Source organism: Corvus brachyrhynchos, unplaced genomic scaffold (genome assembly GCF_000691975.1).
Source record: "Corvus brachyrhynchos isolate BGI_N302 unplaced genomic scaffold, ASM69197v1 scaffold116, whole genome shotgun sequence".
Taxonomy (NCBI): domain Eukaryota; kingdom Metazoa; phylum Chordata; class Aves; order Passeriformes; family Corvidae; genus Corvus; species Corvus brachyrhynchos.
The window spans coordinates 4,965,115-4,982,167 of NW_008240221.1; the positions used below are offsets into that span (position 1 = coordinate 4,965,115).

General features: G+C 43.3%; 1 protein-coding gene across 1 annotated transcript; it reads right to left on the reverse strand.

The window, feature by feature from the left end:
• Positions 1 to 8,533: 8,533 nt before the first annotated feature.
• ODC1 (ornithine decarboxylase 1) lies at positions 8,534 to 15,654 on the reverse strand. The gene is made up of 10 exons (XM_008641775.2): positions 15,485 to 15,654; positions 15,145 to 15,318; positions 14,819 to 14,991; positions 14,396 to 14,530; positions 14,174 to 14,255; positions 13,920 to 14,003; positions 12,511 to 12,673; positions 12,311 to 12,423; positions 11,814 to 12,028; positions 8,534 to 9,015 (listed from the first exon to the last, which is right to left on the reverse strand). The coding sequence occupies exons 1-10, from the start codon at positions 15,584 to 15,586 to the stop codon at positions 8,874 to 8,876; spliced, it is 1,383 nt and encodes a 460-aa protein (XP_008639997.1). The 5' UTR covers positions 15,587 to 15,654; the 3' UTR covers positions 8,534 to 8,873.
• Between the last annotated feature and the right edge of the window lie 1,399 nt (positions 15,655 to 17,053).

The following is a 17,053-nucleotide window of genomic DNA, read 5'->3' on the forward strand; positions in this document are numbered from 1 at the left end:
GCACTTAATGCTCATAGTAATAAATAACTTGACCAGGGTAGCTTTTTTCCCCTTTTCATTTCATCTTTCCTTTTCCCCTTTCTGCCTATGCACAGGCTCTCAGAAAGCAGAGAGGGGCTGGCAGGATGGCAGAGGATGGTTGCAGAGTGTCCCTGTGCATTTCTGGGGACAGAATCAGGAAGCCAGGGCAGCAGAGACGTGCTCTGCCTTGCTGCAGTCCCACTGGTATCCTCTGCCCAAGCAGGGTGGTTTCTGCAGGAGACAACAAGCAGTGCAAGAAACTCAGGGCCTCTCCCAGGGCATGTCTTGGGGTGGATCTAAGGACACACCCAGATAAATCTGCCCAGCCCTGGGTAAGGGGTGACCTCTACCTCCCACATGCAATAGGCACTGTAAGACACCTGTCTCCAGTCCTCCTTGAGCCATGGGACGCTTGTCTGGTCAGGAGTGCAGGGAGCTGGGTACAGCTGGGCTCATCTCCTGCAGAGGTTTTTTTAGGGAACCCTCACTCTACCAGCCTGCCCTTATCTCTCATCAGCTGCAGACACTTCAGGGAGTCTCTGTTGTGTCCCACAAACCCCTGGACTTGGTGGCATCGGGCAGAAGGATGCCAGGAGCTGCTGGCAACCCACCTGGAGGGACGCACCCTGGGCAGTGTATACTGTGCCTCTCTGCTCTGACCTCTTCTCACCATCTTCCCTCCCCACCATCCTTCCTCAAGCTCAAAAGCCAAACATTTAAGGAATTATATTAGCAAGCCGTTTCCCTCTCAGCTTGCCTCAGGGCCAGTCAATTTATTTGCTGGTTATAGAGAAATTTCCTCTCTCCTCCCAAAAATGTAGTGTGCGGGCAGTAACCACAGCCTTGGGAAGGTCCCGGAGCTACTGAGGAGCAGGTGGCAGCAGACAGACTCGCAGTTCGGGGATGGATGCAGCAGGGTGCGGGAGAAGCGGGGCCCTAGCGCGGGCTGCTGCTGCCATCTAGCCATGCCCGCCGCCGCTCAGCCCTCACCCACGCCACCTTCTCCGGCTATGTTCTGTCTACATCGCTGCTTTTCTGTGGCTTTCCTCTTCTGAGCCACAAAGAAGAAGGTATCTTTTAAGGTCTCTTCGTTTAGCCCGCGCTTTCCAAGGCTGCTGCCATAGCGGCTGCAGGGCCGGCCGGGCGGCAGCTCGGGGGTCACAGCCGTGCCGCTCACTCTGCCCTGCTCCCCGCGGGCTCTGTGGGGCCGCGCCGGCTGCACCGCATCCTTTCTCATGAGAGCCATCTCTCCTGGAGGAGGACACTCCGCGTCTCCTGGTGTTGGCATGGTTATTGGATCCAGCGGCCCTCCCACCACCCTGTCCTAAGGACAACACCAGTGTCCTAAACCTGAGGCTGGCAATGGGTCTCTGCTTTTGAAGCCATTTGCTCCCTCCAGTGTCTGTCGCTCTCCCAGGAGGAGAAGCAAACAGAAATCAGCATATTCAGCCGGTGAACAGGAAAACTGCTTCAGGAAGGTGAGAAGCCACTCAGGGCTCTCCTGGGTGAGGAATCTTCTTCATGCCACGGAGCAAGATGAGGCTCTTACCTTTGTTCCAACAGCCGGACTGTGGCTTTGGTTTAGCATCTATTACCAGTTCTTCCCCACTACTTTTTAACTTTTTTGAGGCAGGAGTGGGTCCTCTCCCTTCAGCAGCTCCTCAGAGGCTGCTGCCCCTTTAGATCCATTTTAGCACTGGAGCATGAGCCCTCACCATGCAGAGCCCCATAGAGGGGAAGGCAGCCAAGGAGGTGGTAGTGTTGGAAAACCCCATTGCTGAACTGAGGGAACTGTGCTGCAGGGCTCAGACCCATGGCACTGCCGGACCCACTAGGGAGCAGGGTGATGACAGACACACTAGGATTGGAAGGGACTTCAGGAGGTCTCTAGCCGAGGCTTCTGCTCCAAGCAGGATCAATTGCAAGATCAGTTCACGGCTGCTCAAGACCTTGACCTGTCAGGTCTCAAAAGCCTCTGGAGATGGAGCCTGGCCAATCCCACTAGTCCTGGCTGTCCCCACGAAGCAAGTTGCTCCTTGCATCCAGACTGACTCCCCGGTTTCAGCTTGTGTCCACTGACATTTGACATCAGCAATCCTGCAAATCTGCTCTACAGAAGGCAGCATAAATCAGTTCCATGCAGTTACTCAAAAAAACCCCCAAAAACTCTGGCAATGGCAAACTTAACCCCAGGAGCAAGAGAGAAGAATAAAAAACATCACAGTAATAGCTACTGAAAGAGCCAAGCCTCAGACTGGGCACCAAGCAGGAAACTGGAAGCTGACAGGACATTTGAGGTAACAGCCTTAATAAATAATTAAAGAAAACCCCAGCTCTTTTTGAAGCTTTCCTAGTATTAAAACCCTCACATCCTCTGTTTCCCATGTCTGTGAATGGATGGGATGAGAGCATTGTTTGGTTGGGGTTTTTTTGAGCTGTGCAATATCTTAATTATTACTTTGTACATACTTTTTCCTTGTAGTTTCTTATTTGCATTTGTTCTCTCTAATAACATCTCACTTATGCTATGGTCTAACATCGGGAATGTGGGATTCATTTGAAAGCTTTCCGTTTCACTCCTTTCCTCCTCCTGCCCTGGCTCTGACCGACACGGTTTCTTGGATGCATTTTTTTTGAGCTGAGCTCCATCTTGTGGGCTTTTGCGCGGCTAATTAGTCACCACATCCTTATCTCTGGGAGGATCTCCCTTGGACCCGGTCAGAGGAACACGCCCCACTTTGCTTGCAGTCAGGTATAATCATAGAATCAATCACAGAGACAGAATGGCTTGGGACCCTTAAAGACAACTAGTTCCAACATCCTGCCCCTGGAAAGACACCTTCCACTAGACCAAGCTGCCCAAATAACCCACTGAGGAATGAAACCCAGATGGCAGAAGCAGGTGAGTCCCATAGCACCTAACTGCTGGGGAGTTTGGGAACCATCCCATGGGGTGCAGGAGGAATCTCTCTTCCCTAAATCAGCAGTCTCTGGCGAGTTGGATTTTCTTTTGCTTTTCAGTCAGATGCTGTAATTGTTTAATGTGTGTTTTGACTGCAGAAAAATGGGACAACCATCGCTGAGAAATGTTTATTGAGCTGTTACAGTGCAATGCTGTTGCTGCTGATGAACTGTAGTTAACAGCAAGTAAATGGAGTTCTTAAGCAGGATTTTTTAAATCTAAAAATGTGGTAGATGATTTTCTTCTTACCCTCACAGTAAGGGCAGCAGCACCTCTGTTCTTACCGAAAAATGCATCCATGTTATCCTGTTCAAGCACTGCAACCCTGTGCTTTGCAAGATTGCCAGCTAGTGAGCTTAGTAGCCAGATATAAAAGGGTGATGCTTAAGACAACTGAATGTCCAAATCCTGTACTCACACTGTAGGCAACTGCTATCTCAGGGTGGATTAAATAATACCTGTAAAATACTTTGGGAATTCTTTGTACTGAGCTGCTGCAGTTGCCCTTTCTCAGCTCCTATGCACTACTTGCTGAGTTCTCAAGGTACTCTGAGCCTCCACATCCCTAGCAGTGATAAGGTGTTGGTAACAACCCAGCTGGGAGCACTGGTCTCTGCATCGCTGCTCTGAAAGTCTCTGCCTTTCTCTCCCTCCCTGAATCACCGCACAGCCTTGCTGTCTTCCGGCTGCTTTCTGGACTGGAACATGGCAGTTGGCTTTGTACCAGGAAAGCAGGGTGAACCAATTAGTCCTTTGCAAAGCACTCCAAGAGCATGAACTGAGGAGACTATAACTGGAAGGCACTTCTTTTTTGTGGGAATACTGTGGGTAAGACTGGGACCAGCTCCCTAAAATGAGTGAGAAAAAGAAGGGTTGGATTCAGCATGCTAATGCTTTTGTCTTCAGGCAAAGAGTAACAGATGGAGGAAAATTGTTGCTACAGTGTAAGCATCAAGAAACATGCAAATAAGGGTCTAATATTTATGGGACTGTAACAATACTTGCAAGTCTACATGGACACACAGGACTGCAGTGTGCTCCCTTGAGGGCACTCCCTTCATTTGCCAGTGGTTTCCCTGTAACGCTTGTGGCTTCCCCATGCCAAAGTGGAGGGGACTCAAGGCGCCAGTGTTGTTCATGCCCAAAGCAGTCACCTTCACCCTCAGACTCACCATGTGAAGGACAACATCATCTTGGTGGCTGTGCCCCTCTGGGTGCTCATCATCAGCTTTCCAAAAGTGGCACCACTGTGGCTGAGTTGGTCTAAACACCTCCTGTACTGAGAACTACAAAACCAACTGAAGAGCAAGAGCAAGGCTTGACAAAACCAGTCCCAGCCCCATATATGCTCCCTACTCTCAGTGTATTTTTGGGGTGGTCAAATACAGTGTTTTAATGAGCTAAAGACAAATTTGAATTGGAGGCATTTGTGACATGGGTACTGAAACCAGACCAAGGCCATGCCTTCAAACTGTATAGAAAATCAGGTGATGCATATCAAAACCAGGGACACTTCTCCAAAGCAAGTTACTTCTTTTTGGTACCGATCAGTGCCTCTTTCAAGAGAAAATAAAAAATAATAATTGTTGCAATGAATGCTGATCTTTTACTTTTTGCCAATTAAATAATATGCATCTAAGCTCCTCTTGCAATACTTGTGGATAATGATTTTTTTTACTTTTTTTGTGGAAGATGGTTGGTTTTGATTTGGAAAGCAAGCTGTCCAATCTTTTTTCTGCAAATTGATGCTGTGTTTAGCTATAAAATACCTATTTAAAGGATAGTAGTTGCTGGGGATGAGGTCTGTGGCAGAAGAGCTCCTTCTAGCTCCAGGTTTGTTCCTGCTCCTGCAGGTGGAGTCATGGAGTCCCTGCTAAGTGCTGCTCCCAGCTCTGGGTTTCTCTGCTGGTGAAGGTGAAGTGGCAGAATTGACTCTTCCACCTGGTATTGAGCACTGACACTTTGTCTGCAAGACCTATGTGGTAGCCTAGAAGTCAGCAGCCTAAAAATGAAAACATGAGTTAAACAGTCATGTGGTAAGACAAGGGCTATCTGCCCCAGGGTATGTTGTCATCAGCAACTTCCCCTCGTCCCTTACTTCCTCCCACTCAGCCTCAGTATTCTCCAACCTCTCCTAAAACATTTCCACCTTTGATTTTCCATCTGATGTAGTTCCAGAGGATGTGTTTCTCAGCTGATTTTGGTATACTACCTTTGCACCAAAGAATGTCAGCTGAATTCCAGGACAGGCCACGTATGGCCACATGGGGACTAAAAATAAGGTCTCAGCTAGACCTCAAACTGGATCTCAAAGTGGCTTCACTGTTCAGAAAAGAGAAATGGCATGATGAGAAAGCATCACAGGCAGATGTCCTGGTATTTGCCTCAGATATTACTTTCTTTTTACAAGTGTGATCTCAAGAGAATCAACATCACCATCACCGGTGCCAGCGAGTGGAGTGAGCACCAGGACCATTTATAGCAGGGATGCCACAGCCCCTGCTAATGTGCCAGCAAAGCCCACAGTGGGACAGACAGAGCACCATACAGAGCAAGGCTAGCAAGGAGCAAGCTGAAAGGCATAGGCTATTCTTGGCTCCAACTTCAATATTTGTTAAGCTAATTACATCAGACAGATGCAGCTGATCTAAATTTTTCTGCAGCTCCTCCCTTCTTCCTGTATCAGACAAACTTGCCCCAGGGAGGAATAATTAAGATGTGCAGTTAGAACAACTGTATTTGATCAATAAACGTGGCACAACAGAGCAAAGGCTTTAATGTCCCAAAAGGCCATCAAGGAGAGGTCAAACTAAACCATATGAGCTCACTGCTTATTTTGTTACACTTTTGCTGTCCTACATGATCTTCACTCCAGCTTCCAGTAGAAAACATATTTCCCTAGTGTGGATTCTAGGGAATCCCCACAGTCACCCTGTAGGTACAAAAATGCTGTGAGCAAGGATTTTCTTGTTATTTTCTAAGTCCGTGAGAGACTCTTCTCTGTCACAGAAGAGGCAGCAGGGAATGTAAACAACCAAGCCACCTGCAACCTTGGAAGGTCTTGTTTATGGTATAGTAGAAAATATTTTGACAATGGATGTTTTAGGATTTTGGCCAATCACCCCCAAGGGGTGGCTGGTCCTTTGTCCAATTAGACTATGAAGAAAAAAGTCTATAAAAGAGTTTGTAAAATAATTAAATAAATCAAGCTTGCTGCACAATTCTTGCCTGCTGGACCTTCTCCTCCTCCTCCTCCCTATGGCTGGGGGACACAGTGATATACCGTAGGAACCAGGCCGGCGGTAATATCACCCTATGACCAAATGCTGTCACTTGGGGTGTTTTAAAATCAATTAACAAATGGGCAACTGTGGAAGCCAGGAGCCAGGCATCTGTGAGATGAAGTATCCCAAAACCCAGAACATCTGTTCAGCATAACCCAACTTGAGAAAGTCAAGTCTTGCTTAAAGACACACCAGCACTACTGTAAACACTTATTACTCCCAGAAAGTACTAAAAGACCCTTAGCAAAATCCACTGGGTTTTTTTTACACAGAAGATGCTTCAGATTAGCAGTTTTTAAGCACCTGACACACTTGTTAGACATGGCTTAGAGAGCACCAGCCAAGTCTATGACATACCTGCCATAGGAGAGAAAGGTAAAGAACTACAGTCAGCCACATCTCCTTTGGGGAGCACCACGTTGATCAAACGCTGGTTCGCGTGTTTCCACAGTCCTGGCCTCCAGCAGAGATGTAAATTTTGGATTTTGGAGACAAAACCCAGTGAAATAGCCAAAATAACCAATCAAGGTAAATTTAGATGAAGAAATTAATTGGCAACCTGCCAACTTCCTCTCAGTGAAGCTCACTAATTCATTTCCATAAGTGATTGCCTTCAAAGTACCTGCTGGAGATGGTCTCCACGGGCTGTGAGTAGAGGAAGGCATACTGTGCCACTTGCCCAGCAGGGCACGAGGTGTTAGTGCAGGTATCACGTAAGGTCTCACTAAGCTGAACTGCCTTCTCACTCAAACAGCTCCAGCCTTCAAACAGGCGCTTTGAAAAAGTAGCTACATCATTTCCTTTAGTCAACTGCAGCTTCTCAGAGACTTTCTTCTGCATACCTGTTCAAATGTTAAGAGTAAGATTTAGATGTGGAATTGTTACAGTATTAATATTTGGTTACTATTCACTATCTCTGCTTTCATTTAAGAACCATTTAGTTTCCAGATGAAGTTGGAGAAGCTAAATGAAACCCTGGTTTGGATGCAGAGAGTTTCTATGAGATTAAGACTATGGCTCCACTATGTGTATGTACTGAAGTTCGCCACATGCATAAGAATAAAGGCAAGTGCTATTTCAATCACAAGCTTGAAGCTGGGAATAAAACAAGTAAAAACATCACTTGGGATGCTTCAAGAGAGTCAGGAATGAGATACCATCACTCTTGTTTACCCTACTAGTTCATCTAATGGACAATTTCTGCTGAAGGCACAGAATGGAGGTTAAACATTACCTTTCAGAGCTGCTTATAGGAAAACTGCTTTATTTCTCATCTTGCTAGAGCCACTGTTTCTATCAGCAATGCCAACCTTTGGACAACCCTTTAAATTTTAACACTTACTCCAAGTTAGCTTAAGCTTTACATTTTTATTTGATACATTAAGATCTTTATCTTTCTCAGCTCTCTCAGGCATTTGCTATGGCATGCCCACAGTCCAGGACCTTCTGGCAAACAGATCAAATCCAGCTCTAGGACCAATTAGTTTATCAGAAACATTTTCCAATTTTAGTGCAGTAAGTGGCAGCAAACTAGCATCAGGTTAAACGTAAGTCAGAATGCTTTGATTCAATAAGCAGACTATTTTATCACCAACACCCCTGTATTAGCTCCTAGTATTTACTACTTAGTGTCATCTATCACATTTAATCCAAAGCCAGAAGGGTAGCACGTCTTTTCATAATATTAAGGGCCTCTAGTCATATCGCAAAGAAAAAGATGTCAAGTCCCATTTCTTATCTCTTTTATATCAAAGGCCTGGGCAGCACAGGTCAGAGAGCCTGTCAGACACATAGTTTCAGCTTCCTGGGTTTTCCCACAACATATTTTAGTTCTCACACACATAACAAGCAGTGTGGCAGCCATGGAGCCTGTGCTGTATTCTCTCATGTACCACTAGATGTGTTTATAAACAGCCTTCAGTCCTGGCCACAGCACCAATAGACTAACTTGCAGAAAACCAGCACTGCATTGAACTTGCAATATACAACTTGTCAAGCTCATGTTCAGTAGTGAAAAACAAATGGGAATTCACAAGAATTCACACAGTATTCAATTTGTTTACAGTCAACCCTTTTCTAATCACATATGAAAAAAGGCAATTCAGTTTCCCTACCCATTGAGGGTTTCTTTCAGTTGGGAGGGCAAGGGTAGGGGAGATGGCATTTACTAGTAAATTCTGGGCTTGCAGCCTCTGGTCTGCCCTCGTATATGCTGTAAGAGCCATCCACAACACATTAAATTTCTACATATTAACCAAACACAGGACCAGTTATTTCAATATACTTTATTTTAAAACAGGTAGGTCACAAAGCACTAAGCTTAGCCCGTTCTGCCATACACAAGCTACAAATACTTGTTTGACAGTTGAGGGTCAGTCTTTAGTAGCATACATGAAAAGTGAATAAAAATCCATATAAAACAATATTCAAATAGTTTCCATAGGAACACAGATAATTGTGACCCATCTCCTAGTCATTTTTCTTGCATTTATGCCAAACCTAAATGTTAAAAAAACCACTTAAAAATTCTACCAAGAATTAAGTTAACAGTCCCCCAAATGCCCTAAATTCAATGACTAACCTTGCACTTAGTTACTAAATATTACCTATACATTAATACTAGCTGAAGCACAAGTTGCTGGATATTCAATTCCGCTTTCCCAGGCACAAGAGACTGGCAGACTAGCAACATCCTGCTCCTCCACTTCAGCTAGGAACCCTTGCTCCTTGATCTGCTGCATTAGTTGCCTAGAAAAAAAAAAAAGAGTAAGTCAAAAACTGTTTCACTGCAATCTACCTAAAAATGTAAGTAAGGTACAATTTTTTTAATTGCCAGTGAATATAAAATAAACTCTTTACGCATAACTGCAATCCAGACATTATTATCATAGGGGGGAAAAGTAAAAATAGTAAAAGGAGAATCCATGCAGGTCACCTGTGGCTGGCTAGGCTTTAGGGTAAGTGCCAATACAAAGCTGGTTTTACCATTCTGTGTAGGATTTAGATCTGCAAAGATGCACCTATATACGTGTAGCTACATCTGTACACCTCATCCTATACAGATTTACTGACTTAGTACTCAATAGTTCAGAATTTCAGATGTGAAAATCCCTGACAACTTGACTGTCACTTATCCCACACTCTCACATTCCTGGGTAACTTGAATTAAGAAAAAGTATGGATGACAGACTAGGAGTATAAAGGAGCTGACCAGACCAGTGAGAAACATGCAACTCCTTCCATACTCAGACAGGAGTTGTACTAAAACAACCTCAGAAGAACTTCAGTTGACTGTGTTTTTGGACTTAGTTCATGGATTCATAGAATGGTTTGGGTTGCCAGGAGACCTTTAAGTTTTAGTTCTAACCCCCCCTGACAGGGGCAGGGACACCTTCAACTAGACCAGGTTGCTCAGAGGCACATCCAACCTGGCCTTGAACACTTCCAGGGATGGGGCATCTCTTTTAATTTGAAGCCATTACTCCTTATCCTGTTACTACGTGCTTTTGTTAACAGTCTTGTCCCATCTTTCCTGTAAGTCCTCCTCAGGTACTGGAAGGCTGCAATAAGGTCACCCCAAGGCCTTCTCTTCTCCAGGCTGAACAATCCCAGTTCTCTCAGCTTTTCCTCACAGCAGAGGTGCTTCATTCCTCTGATCAACTCAGCGACCTTCTCTGGACTTGCTCCAATAGGTCCATGTCCTTCCTGTGCTGGGGACCCCAGAGCTGGATGCAGCACTGCACGTGGGGTCTCACCAGACCAGAGAGGCAGAATCCCCTCCCTCACCTGCTGCCCATGCTGCTTTGGATGCAGCCCAGGACACATTTTGCTTTCTAGGCTGCAAGGGCACATGGCTGGATCATGTCCAGGCTCTCACCCAACAGCACCCCCAAGTCCTTCTGGGCAAGGCTGCTCAGGATCTGTTCATCCCCCAGCCTGGATTGATACGAGGGATTGCCCTGACCCAGGTGCAGCACCTTGCACAAGTTAAACCTCATGAGATTCCCATGAGGGCCACTTCTTGAGCCTGTCCAGGTCCCTCTGGATGGCGTCCCATCCCTCAGGTGTGCCAACAGCAAGACTCAGCTTGGTGTCCCTCTTATAGTTCCTAGTTATCTTAGGTATGCAAGGCAAACAGTTGTACCACTACATGGCTCCTCCTGTATTACTAGTGTTTACTTAGACACATGTAATTGTCTTGTCTTTTACCTTTCAGTTTCTAGCCACAAATTTAGTTGTACACCTTTGTAATATGTAGACGACATTCCAAAAGACTTTTGCCTGTCCTAAGAAGATCTGCACCATAATGTCATTGATATATCCCTCTCAGTTAAGGGCCAGCAATTATCACAGTATTCTCTTGCCAAAAACAGAAAACAGACATAGGGCTGAAAGAGGGCTGTGCTGTGGCCTTGGACAACAGTTGTGTCTGCATAATTAAGCTCAGCATGCCTCAGACCAAGTATTAAATTTTAACAGCAACCTAGTGATACAGTGAAAAAGCTAATTATTCTCCTGCAGAGCCATTTTTAGTTCAATTAGACACAGTTTTGATGTCTTAAGGGAAGTCTATAAGCTTCATGTGGTTTGAGAAATGCGTCAATTGACAGGTTTCACTAAGGGGAAGAAACAATACAAGCCTTGCTTACACCAGCAGAGTTAGTAAAAGAATGGAGGAAGCTTCCTCTTACTTTTATGGCAGGAATTCCCCTGAACTTAAAGATTTTCAAAAAATTTGAAAACAGCCCAACAGCAGAGCTAATAATGCTTTAGGGTAACACTTCTGCCCAAAAACCCTTTGCCAGTTCAGTAGGCAGATGTCAGTAGAGAGGTAAGGGCTTGCTCTTACAGGAAACCCCACTTTTATAGAAGGTACAATCCACTAACATGTGTTGCACTGAAGAGCACCCAGGTAACTTCAAACTGCTGTTCAAGTTGTAGTTTCACAGCATCCTTGCACTTAAAAGGTTGTCCTGCTTTCTTTGCTTACCTGTTTAATAACTTCCCATGGAGATCTAGCACTCTGCACTGAGCACTGAGCCAGAGCTCAACCTAAACCAAGGAATAGCTCTCAAACAAACAGAGAACATACTGTGAAGCAACACTGTTGAAAGTCCCTGCATCCTACAGTCAGGATTTAGTAAGCTACTAGTTTAGAAGACAACATATTAATAGAACTGTGATTGACTGGTCTCTGATTACTAGGCACAGAAGCTAAACGTAAAGAATTCATAATGATTCTGTAATGTTGTACAGAAGTAAAAACACTAGCTAGAATCCAGATTAATGAAGACTCCTAACATTACCCCTTAAAAAGGGCCTCTCCTGTAAGTGTGTACAACAGGAAAGTAATTAGTAGCATCAGCATTGTTGTAAGCACACAGCAAAAACCTTCAGAGGCACTGCCTTCTTCCATACAAGAAGTTTTTACAAGAGCTGTGGCATGAAAGCTATAGCCCTGCTTGTCAAGGGGTAGCCAACTGATATGAGCTATTCATTACAGTGATCTCAAATGTACTGATGGATCAAGATATTTAGTTACTAACCATGCTGGTCTTGACATCACATAGTGTATTGTTGGCCTCTGGAATCCATTGAAAGTAGAAGCCGCTGCAACAGTATAGGCACCCATGTTTTCAAACAGGATCCAGTCACCAACTTGCAACTCTGGCATATTAAAACGCTCAACAATCCGATCTAAGCCATCACAGGTTGGTCCCCAAATGCTGCAGAAGTAGCAGCTGTCATCTGGCTTAGGCCGCTAAAGAAAAGAGTGAGGTATAATTATTTGACTATCAAAACAGAACTTCCAGAAGTAGTATCATAGTTGGTGTAACATTCCACCTCTGAAGAGAAGGAAGAGCTGCTTGCAGGTTCTTCTTCACTTCTGGCTTTGAGTTAATTCCACTGCATGCTTCATAAATTAAATTAAATAAGTCCAGCAACATGAAGGGAGCAGTGAACTGAGAAGTGACTGTTGTGACAAGAATTCTCCTACATCCATGATACATGACCAGTATGTGGTACTCCTGAACAGGCTTACCTTTTGCAGGACTGGCTTAACATGTGCATGATCATACAAGATGCAGTTGAATGATCCATAGACTCCATCATTCACATAGTACATAAGAGTTTTGTCATTTGCATCATCTTCATCTGGAAGAAGTTGAGACACCAGTGAGAAAATGCTTGGAAAGAAACACACAGTTGGCTAGAACTAAGACTAAGTCTAGATTTACATACCATCAGAACCTGTTTGCTCCTTTAACACAATTTTCTTTGCAATGATGTTGACTGCCAGTGTGAACGCTGATGCAACATAGTATCTTCCTGGCTCTGCAATAATATTTATTCCAGAATCTGAAGGGAAGTATTTATCCAGTGCTGGGTTGATTACACTTGTGATCTAAGGAAAAATTAGATGCCAGTGTTGTAATTTCAGCAGCTACTCAAGTGCTACTTTAGAAGTCTGAGATGAAGTAAGACCCTCAAGCTCAAAATTATATACTAGTGAAACACATAACATCTATTAACATCTATTGTAATTTCTATTGACTGCTCTTTTTTTCCTCATTCAAAGTCTTGTGTGCAACTAAATTTATACAAAGCAACAAAAGCAGACATCGCTTCCACCTTAAAGTTTAAGTAACAAAACAGGTCATGTTTGAGGCTGTAGGAAATCACCACTCCTAGGCTCATTAAAGCAATATTAATGCCCTGCAAGTCACCACACTTCAAATTTGATTTGTGGTCCACTTGTAGTGCTGCTACTCATGCACTATTCCACAGCTTACTGAATCCTAAAGATGTCATCTTATGGGATCATAAGAATACAGAGGGCTTTACTATCATACTTAAAATTCAGTTGCCTTAATGAACAGCTATTTACAAGTTCTGAAGTTATCATTAAGCTGCCTCCTACTGCAATATGACTGTATCATGCCATGGAGCCCAATGACATCATTTGCTCTTGATGCCTCCCCTATGCCCCCATACTGCACTATGAGAAGACACACTTCATTAGGAGGTACCAGAAGTGCTACAATGTTAGCTCACACTATTACAAGAAAACTCTTTATGTAACTTACTGTCTCCTCGTGTTAATATGTAACAACATTCAACACCTCCTTGGACTAGAAGACAAGGTGCTCTGACAGCACTGCTTTAAGTAGAAGTCCTATAAATATCCAGCCCCCTTGTCTCTTCTGAAAGCAGAGCTACTTAAAAAATTACCCAAAAGCTAGTTCTAAATCAAATCAAACACTGACCTAGTATGCTGCCACCCCTAAGGACAGTATGGGTTCAGGACTACCCTTTCACCCTATTTGGGAGCAGCGCCAATCTACTCAGTCTGAAGAACAGCATCAATGGAAGACATCCATGCCAGTAAGAATCAAGCCTCTAGTTTAAACCTGCTTTACTTGTTTGAGACCGCTGCATGCTTGTGCAGTCATTTAGCTACGTATCTAATGAGCTCATCTAATTTTTAGTTTTCTGATTAATTCCTCTTTTCCTCTTAATTACATTTCTGACCAAGCAGACACATTTTTGCAAATGTGTCTGCATATAAACAGAAAAAGCGAGATTTTATTCAATACAGATCAACACTCAAACAGATGCTACAACCTGACAAGTTCTTAGCAAACCTATACCTCTTCAAATTTAAGCTTGACATCTTCAGAGCCAGGGAAGCCACCACCAATATCAAGCAGATACATATTGAAGCCAAGTTCAGCCTAAAATGAGATTAGCAACAATACTGTCAAAAAATCAGTTTATAATTTATCATTTTAGCTTAAAAAGTAATGTTAAGTCATTTTGTTAACACTTGAAACAGAGCTAACTCATGTTCAATTAACAGTCATTTGAGTTGCCAATTTTAGTGCAAAAGTAGAACTAGACTTACTCCCATATCGAACACACAGCGGGCATCAGAAATGGCTTGAACAAAGGTCTCTGGGTCTGTACATCCACTTCCAACATGGAAACTACAAAAAGATACAAATTATCAGTTGCTATTTGGCAAATTAGTCAAGAAGTCTTGTATAAACTCATGCCACCACAAGCAAAGGCATCTCTATTGTTAAAACTTATTTAATATGACTGTGTTTTGATACTGTCAGCTCACCTAACTCCAACAATGGCAAGGTCAAGTTCTTTTGCACGCTCCAGAAGAAGCCTGCTAGTCTTAAGTGTAGCTCCAAATTTAACACTCAGACGACAGACTGCTTTGGAGTCATCAGTGGTAATGCGCAAGACTAACCTAGAAACAGGAAAAAATGAGGAGTTAAGTTCAGTATAACAGACATCATCATCAGGCAGGTATGACCTCAGAATGAGACTGAGCTTAAAGATACAAGCTCCTCTGTGTATTTCTTCCTAAAGTGCCAGTAAGCTCTACAAGATTAGATTTCACTGGGTAAAAGTATGTTTATTACTTCACAAATTTGCAGAGTATCTTAATCTAATGAAGAACAAGTTTCAGATAAAGCAGGTATTTCTGTATCTTGGGAACCCAAGGAAGAATTATAGAACAATTAGCATTACTTACTTGGCTTTTGGATGGGCCCTTGCAACTTTCATTAGCTCTACTTCACTATCAAATGTCATCATCTGTACACCACTGCTGGCAGCATGTTTGATTTGAGATACTTGTTTGCAGGGATTTGCATATATTATTCGCTCAGGAGGCACACCAATGCTCTGTACCAGCTGTATTTCCGTCTGAAGAAAGAAAAGACTACACTTGTAAAAGATATTTCTAGATGGATGATTAATGTAATCAGAACAACAGAAAATGCTTAATTTTATATATACATGTCTTGTAAAGCTGAACAGATACTAATGTCACAGACCAGAAGATGGTCAAGATCTCACCTTACTGGCGCAATCAAATCCTGCCCCAAGAACAGCAAGAGTCTTCACAACAGCTTTGCTGTCGTTACATTTTACAGCATAGAAGGGCGTCACCCGAGGAAGGGCCTTATGCCACCGCATGTGCTTCTTCACAATGTCCCCGAGGTCAGCAACATAGAAGGCATCTTTATCATCCTAGAGCAAACATACATCTTAACATTACAAACAACAGATAACAGGATAAGCCTAGAGGTCAGCATTCAAGGGGGCTGTCTTGCAGATCATTTGCAAGGACAACTTGTTCTATTAGTTTACAAGTTTGTAGCATCATGAAACGTACTGGTTTTCCCTTCATACTTACAGAAGATGACACTTCATTTATTTTTTGGTCAAGGATATCCTTGGCAGTAAAGCCTTCATCAAGGAAGGTCAACTCAAATTCTTCTTTGCTGAAGTTGCTCATGACTTCCAAGATGTCAGGTTTATGTAAAAGGACTCGAGTATGAACTGCTGAAAAAAAAAAAAGTTAATTATTTAATTTGAATTCATATAGTTGACATTCAATACTTCACTTGGATTCATATAGTCAGTAGACTCCCTGGAAGTCAGTTTGGCTCCCTGGAAGTTTCTGCTGTCTTTTCCTTCACCTCCATATCAAAGCTATTAATATTATGGCTAGTGTCTACTTACCACTTTTTTTTTTTAAGAAAACTCTTAAGCACTATTTTAGCTCATCAGTTTCAGAAGAAAGGGTCTACTTGTTATTACCAACAGAATCCAAGACTGTTACTGACTTCTGAGTAGTAACAACATGCAGACAAAGTCTTAACAGTGATCCCAATTAGCATTTTAGAACAGGATTTTACAGCAGTCCATTACAAATCTTCACTGCTAACAGAAATCTACCTGCCAAGTAGAAAGTCCCTTGAGAACCCGAACTAAAGAGCACACTACTCTACCATCCATGACCCATGAAGTCCAAGGGCCATCCTTTTACTGAGTAAATACAGAATACAGCATTCTTTTACTGACCAAGTACAGAATGACAGCATTCTCCATCAAGCTGTTAAGCAGAGTGTCTGGCTATAAGCCAATTTTAAAAGGATGTTTTATAGCTGTTACAGATTAAGCTTTGATTCTAATAAACCCGAAAATCCATTGAACCTCATTCTCCCCCTGCTCTCATTCACGTGCAGGATAATTCTCCCACAATCTGGATTAAAGTCTTCTCTTAAAAAGCCTCTTTGAAAGGACCATAAGAAGCAGCAAATTAAACACTTCTCAGGAAGGTGTTTGTTACTAAGGAGAAGTTGCATCTCATCACTGACTTGCAGCTTTGCAGAAAGCAGTTCAGCGACTTCAGCTGTGGTTAAGAGAAGTGAACACAATCAGAAAGAATTTAGTTTAACCTCTCCTCTGCAGAGCACTGCGTGAAAATCACTTTTCCTATTAACATGTAAAAGGGAAATTACTTTTACTAGCCACAACAGATTTTCTTAAGCAGTTCTTGCAAGCTTTACATCTATGTTTCTATTTGGACTGTGTGCAAAGTGTCTGCAGCTCCCCAAAGAAAGCAGCTGTATTTAGACAAAGCTGAGTCACAGGCTCAGCCCGCACTGCAGAGCACTGCGTGAAAATCACTTTTCCTATTAACATGTAAAAGGGAAATTACTTTTACTAGCCACAACAGATTTTCTTAAGCAGTTCTTGCAAGCTTTACATCTATGTTTCTATTTGGACTGTGTGCAAAGTGTCTGCAGCTCCCCAAAGAAAGCAGCTGTATTTAGACAAAGCTGAGTCACAGGCTCAGCCCGCAGGCTCCGTACCCGGTCTAGTGAAGGTGTGCCTGTCGTAGGCAGAGCTGGAACTAGATGGTCTTTAGTGTCCCTTCCAACCCAAACTACTCTGTGATTCTCTGATTTTCTCCTGC

Excerpts from the sequence above, each read along its gene's own strand:
- ODC1 (XM_008641775.2), bottom strand. The coding sequence starts at position 15,586 with ATGAGCAACTTCAGCAAAGAAGAATTTGAGTTGACCTTCCTTGATGAA. Across the intron at positions 15,319-15,484 it reads TAAATGAAGTGTCATCTTCT|GATGATAAAGATGCCTTCTA; the intron begins GTAAGTATGAAG and ends TGTTTGCTCTAG. Across the intron at positions 14,004-14,173 it reads GCTGTGTGTTCGATATGGGA|GCTGAACTTGGCTTCAATAT; the intron begins GTAAGTCTAGTT and ends ATCTCATTTTAG.